Source organism: Panulirus ornatus, chromosome 11 (genome assembly GCF_036320965.1).
Source record: "Panulirus ornatus isolate Po-2019 chromosome 11, ASM3632096v1, whole genome shotgun sequence".
Lineage (NCBI taxonomy): Eukaryota > Metazoa > Arthropoda > Malacostraca > Decapoda > Palinuridae > Panulirus > Panulirus ornatus.
The window spans coordinates 54,117,915-54,129,426 of record NC_092234.1 but is presented as its reverse complement, the minus strand read 5'-3'; the positions used below and the strand labels follow the sequence as shown (position 1 = coordinate 54,129,426).

Here is an 11,512-nt window from a genome sequence, read left to right as displayed (position 1 = left end):
TTCCGTTCATATCTGTTGCCTCATCGACACCACCACCGTTCACGTCAGTCATTCCAGCTGCCGTCCAGACACCTCACCGTCGACTGACATGTCATGAATCCATCTGCTGATGGTACTGTCCCAGTGAGAACACTTTTTTTTTCACTCTTATTCAGTTTCTGATCCAATGTCCTCCTCACCACAGCACTGGAGGCTGAGGGTGGGACGTGTCCTCCTCACTACAGCACTGCAGGCTGAGGGTGGGACGTGTCCTCCTCACCACAGCACTGCAGGCTGAGGGTGGGATGTGTCCTCCTCACCACAGCACTGCAGGCTGAGGGTGGGACGTGTCCTCCTCACCACAGCACTGCAGGCTGAGGGTGGGATGTGTCCTCCTCACCACAGCACTGCAGGCTGAGGGTGGGATGTGTCCTCCTCACCACAGCACTGCAGGCTGAGGGTGGGATGTGTCCTCCTCACCACAGCACTGCAGGCTGAGGGTGGGACGTGTCCTCCTCACCACAGCACTGCAGGCTGAGGGTGGGATGTGTCCTCCTCACCACAGCACTGCAGGCTGAGGGTGGGATGTGTCCTCCTCACCACAGCACTGCAGGCTGAGGGTGGGACGTGTCCTCCTCACCACAGCACTGCAGGCTGAGGGTGGGATGTGTCTCGATGATTGCTAGGAAGTTTCACGTCTTTGTAGCAATCAATTCTGATACTAACTGGCTGCTTTCTTAACAACAGCTTTTACGTTCTGTTGTTTTCTAGCATTCACGGGTCTCTTGAAGTCGTTCCTCTGTTCCTAGTTCGTTCTACCACATCCAGGTACAAGGTATGTTGCTGTGTACTCTCTAAGAATCTGTTTCTCCAAGACTATCTGTGTCCATGAGCGTCGTGTATGTGTGTCTATGTTTTCTAGAGAAATGACTCATTGGCCTATCTAGTACCGCTGGTTAACGGGATAATCTATTCTCCAAAACGATAGCAATCTGATGAAGGCAATCTGCAGTACCACCAGGAGATGTTTACGGCAACCTAGGTAGGAATCGCGGCTCTAACCCCACATCTCTAGATCTCTTAACTCTGTGCAAACCCTCTCCTCCTCTACGCCCAGTAATCCTCCCCTCCAAAGCCCACCACCCGCTTCCCACTCTCCTCCTCCTCCTCCTCCCTCGACCTTGAGGCACCTGAGAATCGCGATGCGTCGTAAGAGGGACCCGAGACTGATACATTATCAATGTACAGCTGGTAGGAGGTAGGGAACCTTCCCACCGGCTTAGATAATAATGGTATATACCCATAACCTACGTACGGTCTTGACTACACAAACACACCCACGACACTCGCTTTACTACACCCACTCACGTTCCACACACACACACACACACACACACACACACACACACGATTCTCATGGACACACAAGTTCTCAAGAGCGTACAACATGTTACTTGAGCCCACTGCGATTGCGAGGGAGTGATACACCGTCCTAGCCAGATGACGGCGGATCACACACACAGCAACACTGGAAGCTCAAGACATCTATATACGATACATCAGATGGAAGGAAGTAGTCATATAATGCTTTGAGTCTGACCATGTGGGAAATGAGGGAGTAAAAACGAGGAGACACAACGTTAGACTCAAAGAGGAGTTATCCATCGTGGAAAATACACAGAACTCAACATTTTCTATAGGTAAAATAAACCGGGAAATCGAGATCGGTAGCTTGAAACCAGGACGCTGTGCTGGAAGGCTCAGTGAGATTCATACTGCAGGAGGAGGAGGGACACGAGTAAGTCTCGTTTCAACTACAGAAGAAAGGTTAAGAAAAACGTGTGGTTCGCCAGACGAAGAGAAAAGAGCTATGCGATGTGCTGTGCTAACGATACAGATGGTAGAATTCTCGCCAGCCAGTTTTTGAAAGGTATAAGGAATCAGGGATCGAGTATACCAGCATGAGAAGGAACTAAAGAAATCTTGAAAAAATATCATAGTGGAAAAGGCAAGATATAGTCCAAAGGTTTCACATCAAAACTTAAGAAGTATCTCGGCAATTACAGAGCAGATAATACGGTTATGGGGCTGATATGGGGGAGTCGTTGGGATAATGGCCTATTCTATTCTTTTCTTTTAGATCGTTGGACTTCTGCTTGGTCCGACACGGGCCTTTGCCTGTTGGCGGCCCGTATAATGACCTCACCTAAAGACACGCCCTCTCTTGGCTGGTGCGTTGAAGACACGCCCTCTCCTGGCTGATGGCCTTCAGCCACGCCCTCTCCAGGCCGGCGGGCAGGCAGGATGCCCTGGTTCATCGTGTGGGTATATCGACTCACTGACCACATCCAGAGCCCCTGGACCCAGAAGCGTGAAGTGCATTTAGTGTGAAACGGGACCCGGCACTGACAACACTTGCACAAAAAAGGACCTCTTGCTTCACTAGGGACGTTGCAATGGTATCCAGACGGTCGTGAACTGTGGTGGTGGTGGTGGTGGTGGTGGTGGTGTGTGTGTCCCCGAGGCGTGAGGAAAAGGCAATAATGGGATAAGTCCTCAGTGTCTTCCGTGTGCTTAAAGAAGTGTTGGTAATGCTGGAGCGAGACTGGTAGTGGTGTCCAAATGGCAGAGGAGAATGTGTGACAGGTACATGACTGGGGAACGTAGGTTCAAAAGTATGTTTGGCTGGCGAGATGCTGTTTAAGACACTTGTTGGGAAGCTGGCTGTTTCTCGCTTGTCGGGTCATATCAGCATGTATATACTTTGCTTTTGGCTTACTCGGGGTGGGGGATCTGTGTGAGTATACTTTGTTGAAATGTAAAGCAACTGTCACTTTTTCTTCTAGTTCAGGGTTAGTGGCTGGTTATGAAGTGGTTTGGATGCGAAGGATTTAGTGTTGTCGCAAGGCACTGAGTCTCGAACATGTTGATGGGTACCAGTAAGCGTTGTGTGTGTGTGTGTGTGTGTGTGTGTGTGTGTGTGTGTGTGTGTGTGTGTTGGGGAGGGGAGTTTAGTTTGTTTATAGGTTTTATGTTGACATTTGTGGTGTGGTGTGGTGTGGTGTGGTGTGGTGTGGTGTGGTGTGGTGTGGCGTGTGCGTGTGGTGTGGTGTGGTGTGGTGTGGTGTGGCGTGGCACGGCGTGGTGTGGTGTGGTGTGGTGTGGCGTGGTGCGGTGTGGTGTGGTGTGGTGTGGTGTGGCGTGGCACGGCGTTGTGTGGTGTGGTGTGGTGTGGCGTGGTGCGGTGTGGTGTGGTGTGGTGTGGTGTGCGTGTGTGGGTGTGGTGTGGTGTGCGTGGCACGGCGTGGTGTGGTGGTTGTGTGGTGTGGCGTGGTGGTGTGGTGGTGTGGTGTGGTGTGGTGTGGTGTGGTGTGGTGTGGTGTGGTGTGGCGTGGCACGGCGTGGTGTGGTGTGGTGTGGCGTGGCGTGGCGTGGCGTGGTGTGTTGTGTTGTGTAGTGTTGTGCTGTGGCGTGGCGTAGTGTGGCGTGGTGTGGTGCAGAGTGGTGTTTGTCGCGTGTGATGGCTAGTGTGGTTGGAGTCTTGTTAAGCCGATGTGGTTGATCCTTCAGATTGACAGGGAGATGTTGTTGGGTGGATCTATGCAAACCTACATTTTGATGAAAGCAGAGCGAGGAACCTTTGAAATCTAAACCATCATATGCTCCAGGAATTGTACACTCAGATTAATCATCATCTCTCTCTCATTCAACGGGTGATTAGAATCGTTTTTAATCGACTGATCATCACGACAGATGGTGAAATACATTTGAAGCTGATCACCAAAGTGGTTGTTGAATCTTGCGCGCGAACTCATTCAAATTTGGATTCTGAAAAACGTAAACAGTTTTTACCTTCTCCCATCCACTCCACACTCTCACTCCCTCTCTCTCCACTCTACTCCATCTCTCTTCTCTCACCCTATCCTCTCCCTCCCACCTCTCATCGTTCCCCTCCCTTCTGCTTCCTATACCTGTATTTACCCCCCTCCCCTTCACCCCTTAGCTTTAGAATCCTCAAACATCCACTTCCCTTCACTAACTCTTCCCACCTTCTCCTTCCTCATCCTTAACACTATCCCTTCCACCATCCTCTCCTTGCCGCCGTCCTACTCAATCCCTAAAAAACACACATCTCCTCCTCTAATCCTCACACCTGTTGGCCCCTTCTCACCATCTACATTTAATAGTTTTCTAATTCCTACGTACCAGTTGGCCACTCTCACGAACCACAACTGTTCCACTCATCCAAAACTCCTTTCAATCACCCCATTTAGCCCTCTGACAGGCTTCACCCACCCGTCCCCCACCTCCCTCTCCCTCTCTCTCTCTCACTCACAACACTCCTTGTCGCTCACACCTGATGGGCCCTCTTACCATTCATGCATACTGGCTGGCTCTGACGTGCTATCCATCAAGTGCTGTCAGCGTCTATAGGCAGGTTCACGCAGCTATACAGGAGCTGGCGAGGCCATTCAGGCGTCACTCGCTGCTGAATCCTTTTGCCACCGTGAAGTACAAAGAAGTGGGTTCATTATTCTCTTAGGAGGCGCTTGGGTGGTTTGGAGGGGGAGGAAGGGGGGGAGGTGGGTGGGTTCTGGACCTACAATGAGTTGAGAGAGAGAGAGAGAGAGAGAGAGAGAGAGAGAGAGAGAGAGAGAGAGAGAGAGAGAGAGAGAGAGAGAGAGAGAGAGAGAGAGAGGGAGCTGTAGGACGCTAGGATAATGGTAGAGTAAATGTAGGACTATAACTGACTTGATTTCTCTGTTGATGCCCGATCGAGTATGATGGATTTTCAATCAATTCATTAAAGTCAACAGCAAATAACGATGGTTCGCCTCACACCGATTCTTGAACTAGGTCTGTATCGTTCACGGAGACGTCCACTGTGGCAAATACTGAACTGTATTAAGCAGTGAGTGAAACTACACAATACAGGTCATGAGAGCAGGACTCGTGCTAAACGCTCTCCAAAAATCCTTGTCGCTTGAGACTCGCTGCTGCTGCTGCTGCCGCTAACTAGCAGTTGCTAGGTTCCGCGCTCGTTGGCTTAGTGTGTGATTTTACACTATGCATGATGACCCTGTGACCAACTTCCTTTGATTCATGAGCTCATTTCTCTGCCTTTACAAAACACTGACCCTAGACTGAGTCTGTGCTGTTCCTTTCAATTTTCGTCGAAATCTATTTTCCTAATGCATGAATCGATCGACAAATCTTAACAGGAAAACGTTAAAGTTCCCTCTTGTTTACAGAGAAAATAGTACTGAAAGAGGTGGGGGAAAATGAGAAATTGTAAAAGCAAAGACGATTAATATCAGAAATGATAGACTAATAAAGGGGCAAAAAACTACAGACGACAGGAAAGTATATGGGTAAGAACTAAACCACAGCCCCCACAGAACTGGATAAGTGTATGGACTAATCGTGTGTCATCGAAGAGAAGAAGAAACTACAGACACAATGGTCTTGGGTGACGCAAAAGCTTGGAAAAAAAACTTTAAGCTGAGGGCAGTGGCACCTGGGTGACTTGCGCAGACCGATGGCAACGCATCTCTAAGGGAGGAGGAACCACAGACGTGTACATGGGCTCCTGAGTTGATCAAGTCGTTGGACACTCACCTCTGAGACGCGACTCAGGTCCCACCTCGATCTCTCCTGAGGCTAGACCAACAGACCCGTCAGCTTGGGCGGACGTCCCCAAGTGGCCACTATGGTAGGAACGGTGAGGATCTCCACTACTCCTCTCCTACTGATGGTATCCTTCTCTTCCATCATCCGGGCACAGCTGGGTATGTATTCTGTAACATAGGGCAGTGAAAGACTCGATATATTTGTAGTTCACGGAAGATCTCATGCAATTAAACCCAAGCCATGCTACTCACTTAAGACTTATGAGCTGTCTAATGTTCGCTGATTAATGATATACTTCGGAAGATGGTATAATCATTCTATTATTTAGTAATTACATTTATCTATTAACCCAGGATATTCATATTCTTAATATCCCGTGTCTGATGATTCAGTACATCACCCGCAACACTCCCCACCCAACCTCCACCTCCCACCCTCCATCCTCCCCAAACGCGTATGACAATAAAGAACTGAAAAGTTGTGTAAATATGTTGACCGTCGTCCACATTGTGAACATCATATGATGTTGGTTTAAGTCAGATTATATTGTATGGCACAAAAGTAAAGAGGATTATTGATAACATTCTTGTCTTGTGATTAATTTGTGAGGTTCTTTGTATGAGTAATAAGTTCGCCCGAGGAAACTGCCTGGAAACAGCAGAAATGTTTCGTGCGAGCATTTTAATAATGTATTGAATTCCTGAAGGGGAACATCCTGAGGTAGACTACCTGAATATTCCTTGCACACCTGCAGGTAGAGTGAGTTAGTGTCGTAGACTGTGTATGGTTGGTAGCTGACGAAAGCTATTGCCACACAATTAGCATGTACGAGGCTTGTAGCATCAGTGGCAGCGCCTAGAGCAGTAGTGGAAAAACATAAGACGCAGAAGTAGAGATAGGAGTAGCGGCAGAACCAGAGGCAGCAACTAAGATATACTGTGACTACCTTACTCACCACCATCATGCTCTGTGAAGCTCTTCCCCCTTCTGCAGGAGAGGAGGTCGCTTATCCCGCCTTGCACCTGCAGTCGAAGGGCGTCCCCAACACAGAGTCCATGATCCACTGGAAGAAGGAGATTCCCTCCTTCTCTAACATCACGATCTGTCTTCACCTGTTTCTATACCACGGACGCTCCAGCACGACACCCCTCCTGAGCTACTCCGTCCCTGAATACCCCGACGAGCTGTCCCTCTGTGAGTTGTGAAGATGGAGGGGGAGGAGACGTAAAGGCAGATTAGGTACACAGATAGGAAACACAGAGGCTTTGCTGTAGCCACGGTCTCGAAGTGTAAAGACTGTGCCACACATCACTATTCTAATCGCACGAAAAACATGAGTACATTATTATTCATATTATTCACAGATAATGACCTCACTTATAGTAGTCATGATACCTCTTTGTTCCAGCCATCGACTGGAGGAAAGAAGCCATCACTGTCGAGTGCTGCGGCGGCAATGGACTCATGGAACAAGAAGGTGTGTTGAGATACTACATCCTCCGCTCTTGGGTCCACATGTGCCTCGCTCTCGACCTCCAGACCAGGCGCTACACCTTGGCTCTCGACTCTCACCTCTACAGAGGTGAGATCGTCACCCTTTCTCAAGAGGAGGTGTCGATCCGGGGCGGTGGAATCCTCATCCTGGGTCAAGAACAAGACGTACACGGCGGAGGGTTTCACAGCGAGCAGACCCTGGAGGGATATTTGGCAGACTTTGTCATCTATTCGCATTATCTGAAGGAAAGATACTTAAAGGAATACGTGTCCTGTGACTTAAGGACATCACTCACACCTTCAGTAACCTTCTCATCCTTACAGGAAGACTGGATGTCTTCTGGAGATGTAGAGTTTACGTCTTTTCCAAGATCAAGAGTATGTGGCGAACCCCAAACCATCCACGTTCTCTTCCCCGAACTTCGGACCTTGCAGGAGTCCCTCATACTGTGCAACAACATAAAGGGAAAGGTGGTCGTCCCACAGAACGAGGAAGAAAATGACATGGTCGCAGCCATGACCAAGAGGCACGGCAAGAGCTGCACCACCAGCAGGGGCATGTACCTGTGGCTGGGAATGGAGGCCACTCGTGCTCACGACTCGTGGTTCTTCACCTACCTGGAAAGCAACGCCTAGCATAACGTACGTGAACTTCCGCCAGGGGCACAGCACTGCGAAGAATTCTGGCCGCTGCGTCCTGATGAACTCGCTGTTCGAAGTCAATCAATGGGACATCCGACCTTGCTTCTTCAAGGCTTGTACCGTGTGCACCTTCAGCCAGTACTCGATCCTCAGGCTGCGCGGGCTGTGCAGGGACACGAAGCTGGACCGTAAGTTCATCATTAGTGGTACGAGGAACGACAAACCCATGTTTGATGGCGTCAGCCACACGCAGATTTTCTGGAACCACAGCACTTGGGTTATCCGTGACGTTCTCTATGATAGCATCAGGGGCTTCATGGAAATGACCGAGTTTGATCTGTATCCTTTTGGACTTCGTTACTGGAATATCAAAGGTAAATTGTCTTTCTCTTTCGTCTAGACGTCTACAATAATGGTAATTCATTTCTTCAGTGCATTTACACCAGTCATCAACTTTTCCTTTTATTCATTCATCCCGAAAGCGACTCTTTTCTGCTTCTGTCCAATGATATCAAAGTAAACTTTTGTTTCTGTCTAATCATATAAAAGACAAGCTTTTGTTTCTGTTTTGTCCTATCAAAGGTAAACATTTTTTATTCCTTATATTCATTTCAGGGGTATTTTCCCCCTCTATTCTTTTATAACAAAGTGATGTTTGCTTTCATACATTCACATTGAAGATAAAGTTTCTTCTACATATGTAAATTTGAAATGTAGCCATTTCCCTTCCGCAAACTCGAGTCAAAGACAACCTTTCTTCGGTACATTCTTTGTGACTTGTAGACTAAAGTTTGCTTCACATCAAGTGTTCATACCAAACGAGTCCGGTCTTCTGGTGTGAGCGAAGGTGTTCTCCCCTTCTCCCTCTGAGCTCAGAGGAGTTCACTCTCTATACATGACACAGGTACTCCCTGAGGGTCTTGTATGTATTCTCAGATTGAACGACTGTATTTCAGCTCATGTGACGCTCGTATGCTTCCTCATGTGACGCTGGCGTTCTCTCTCCCCCACTCCCGTCCAGGTGACATGTGTCCAAAGTCACGACTACACCTGTTGTTGACGGCTTGTCGCGCTGACCAATACACCTGTGATGATGGCACCTGTATTGCCAAGATGCAGCGTTGCAACCTGGAGGTGAACTGTCCCGACCAGAGCGACGAGAGGCTTTGCAATGCTGTCGTGGTCCCCAGCGACTACATCAAGGAGGTAAGGTAGCCATGGGGGACGACTACTACTTCACGTGGTGGAAGGTAGTCTACGGAATGCCACAGGACTACGTCAAGGATGAAAGGTAGCCCTGGGACTACGCCGAAGGGTTTAGGTAACGCTAGGAAAAGGGCAAAGGCCCGATTACATGAGGTAGGTCAGTATTCCAGGGAATATGAGAAGGAGGGTTTACCCTGTAAGGTCGAGTACAACAGGAGTACAACAGGGAGCCAAGAAACCAGGATGGTACAGGTGTGAGGGAGGCACAATCAGGACTACATCAAGTTAGTAACATAGATCACATCAGGATAGTAACAGCCTCCGAACTATCTCAAGAAGGTGGGTAAAATTTAGCTGTTTAGACGAATCATTCTGAGAGCAGTGACGTCACTTCTTTTCGACATTTGTACAATCAGGAAATACACCAGGGAGGTTGATGGACAGAAGACTACACCGAGGAGGAATTAATGTGGAAGAGAGTCTACACACAAGAGACAACACATCAATTGGGTCATATTACCCTGAGAAGTACCCTTAGGACCTCCACAGTAAGGTTTAAGAACCGTAGGATGGCTTAAGGGAAACATATCAGAAGTTAGTATCCTATCTCAGTATTACCCTATCCACAAATACCCCTAGAGATCCTGTCGCAGTAACACCTCATCCCCAGGTAAGCCCCCCAAAAGATCCTATCGTTGTTATACCCTATCCTCCATCACAGGTGCCCCCGGCAAGGATAGGCATGGATCCAGCAAGTGTTCATCTGAACCTGACCATCCTTTCCATGCAGCCCATTGATACCCTGAACATGAAGATGACCCTTGTGCTCAAGGTGGTGCTCATGTGGAGGGATCCCAGGCTCCAGATGGAGAGCCTCAACTACATCGAATCCTGGAACGTGATCCATGACCAAGAGACCATCTGGAGACCTGAGCTTCTCTTCCAGGACGTAACTGGAACCAAGGCGGAGACCAAGCTTCAGTGGGAGACGTTCACTGCCGTCATGGAGTCTAGCCCTTACCCCGATGACATCACAAGGGTCAGAGAAGGTCAGTTGATGGAACCAAGCGCGTTAGAATGATCTAAAAGGTACTCAGCAATGCACACTAGAGCTCAGCCTTGTTCAGAGTGACTTTACAGTAAAAGTCCTAACCGATGTGCATATATATAGAGATAATAGGAGACCTGATGAGAAATATTCTTTGGAGAAACGAGGGAAGGTAGGCATTAGTAGTATTCCAATTCAGTCACTATATATAGAAAATCATAATTTCACCAAATAATAAATGCAGTAAATTCTCAAACGAAATCAGTTTTACGTCTTTTCCTTTTTTTTTTACAGTGAATGTTAAACGTATAGGAAATAATGCAAAAACAGTATGCCAAAGGCTTTTGAATCGTACCATTTACAAAAAAATTTAGGGATAAGAATTTTCTTTACTTATATACACGGTGGAGAATCATAACTTTCCACAAGCTAAATGAGGGTGCACATATATGGTCTTAGAATTGTCGTTAACACCTGAAGTTGATGTACATGACAAGTGGTAATCACACACACGTTTCTGCAACCTTTATGATGTACATGATAGTCACCCTGGTGTATTTTCCACCCCCCCAGACGAGGTGTACCCGGGCGAGAAAAACTCCCTCAAGCTGACCCAGACGTACCTAATCCATGTCTCGTGCCAGATGGATCTCGTTCCTTATCCCTTCGACAGTCAGACCTTCAGAGTCCTGATGAGACTGCTCTACTTCACCAAGGACCTGGTAGCCATCATCTCCCAGCAGTCTAGCGTCACCTACCTCGGTGCCAAGACCTTAAGGGAATACGAGATGATTTTCGTCGAGATGATTCAGTCGAACTGGAGGAACCACAGTGGCCTTGAGATCAAGTTTCATTTGCAGAATCTCTCAGGTTTCCACGTGAGCAGCACCTACATCCCGACCTTCCTCATGGTCCTCATCGCCTACTCGACTTTCTACTTCGAGCTGGACGACTTCAACGACCGCATCATGGTGTCCTTGACCTCCCTCCTGGTCTTGGCAACACTCTTCACCCAGATCTCAGAGACGACACCAAAGACCTCCTTCTTGAAGCTCCTGGACATATGGTTCGTGACGTGCATCCTCATCAACTTCACCATCGTCATCATGCTGGTCGTCATCAACTTCCAGAGAGTTAGAGAGAACGTAACCCAAGTGATGCCCTTCCCCAGCAAGAAGACGATATTTGCAGTTCCCGCCCAGAACAGGAGCCAAAAGATGAACACCTTCTCGCGGATCATCGTGCCCATCGTCCTCTTTGTCCTCGTGATGGTGTACGTCGGCGCCTCCCTCAGGAAAGACATATGGAGAGGTGATAATCTAGAACGCCATCCTCCGGTAGAGTGATCGTCTTATTTGGCTGAGTTACCCACATGGAAGCAACACTGGAGCAGACACACCTTCTCACCAGTTTACCTGGCCACTACAGATAAGCCTCCTAACTAAACCAAATGATATGGTTACTGAGACGCCTTTGCATATCCTGCTATAGCTACACTTGAGGTTGGAATTC

At 48.3% G+C, this 11,512-nt stretch overlaps 1 protein-coding gene across 1 annotated transcript; it reads left to right on the top strand.

The window, feature by feature from the left end:
- The first annotated feature begins 6,186 nt into the window (after nt 1-6,186).
- Nucleotides 6,187-11,370, top strand: LOC139751539 (uncharacterized). The gene is given in 6 exon segments (XM_071667063.1): nt 6,187-6,804; nt 7,019-7,737; nt 7,739-8,120; nt 8,768-8,952; nt 9,674-10,001; nt 10,574-11,370. Coding segments are annotated over 6 exon segments (2,619 nt in total). The 5' UTR covers nt 6,187-6,572; the 3' UTR covers nt 11,347-11,370.
- Nucleotides 11,371-11,512: the final 142 nt, after the last annotated feature.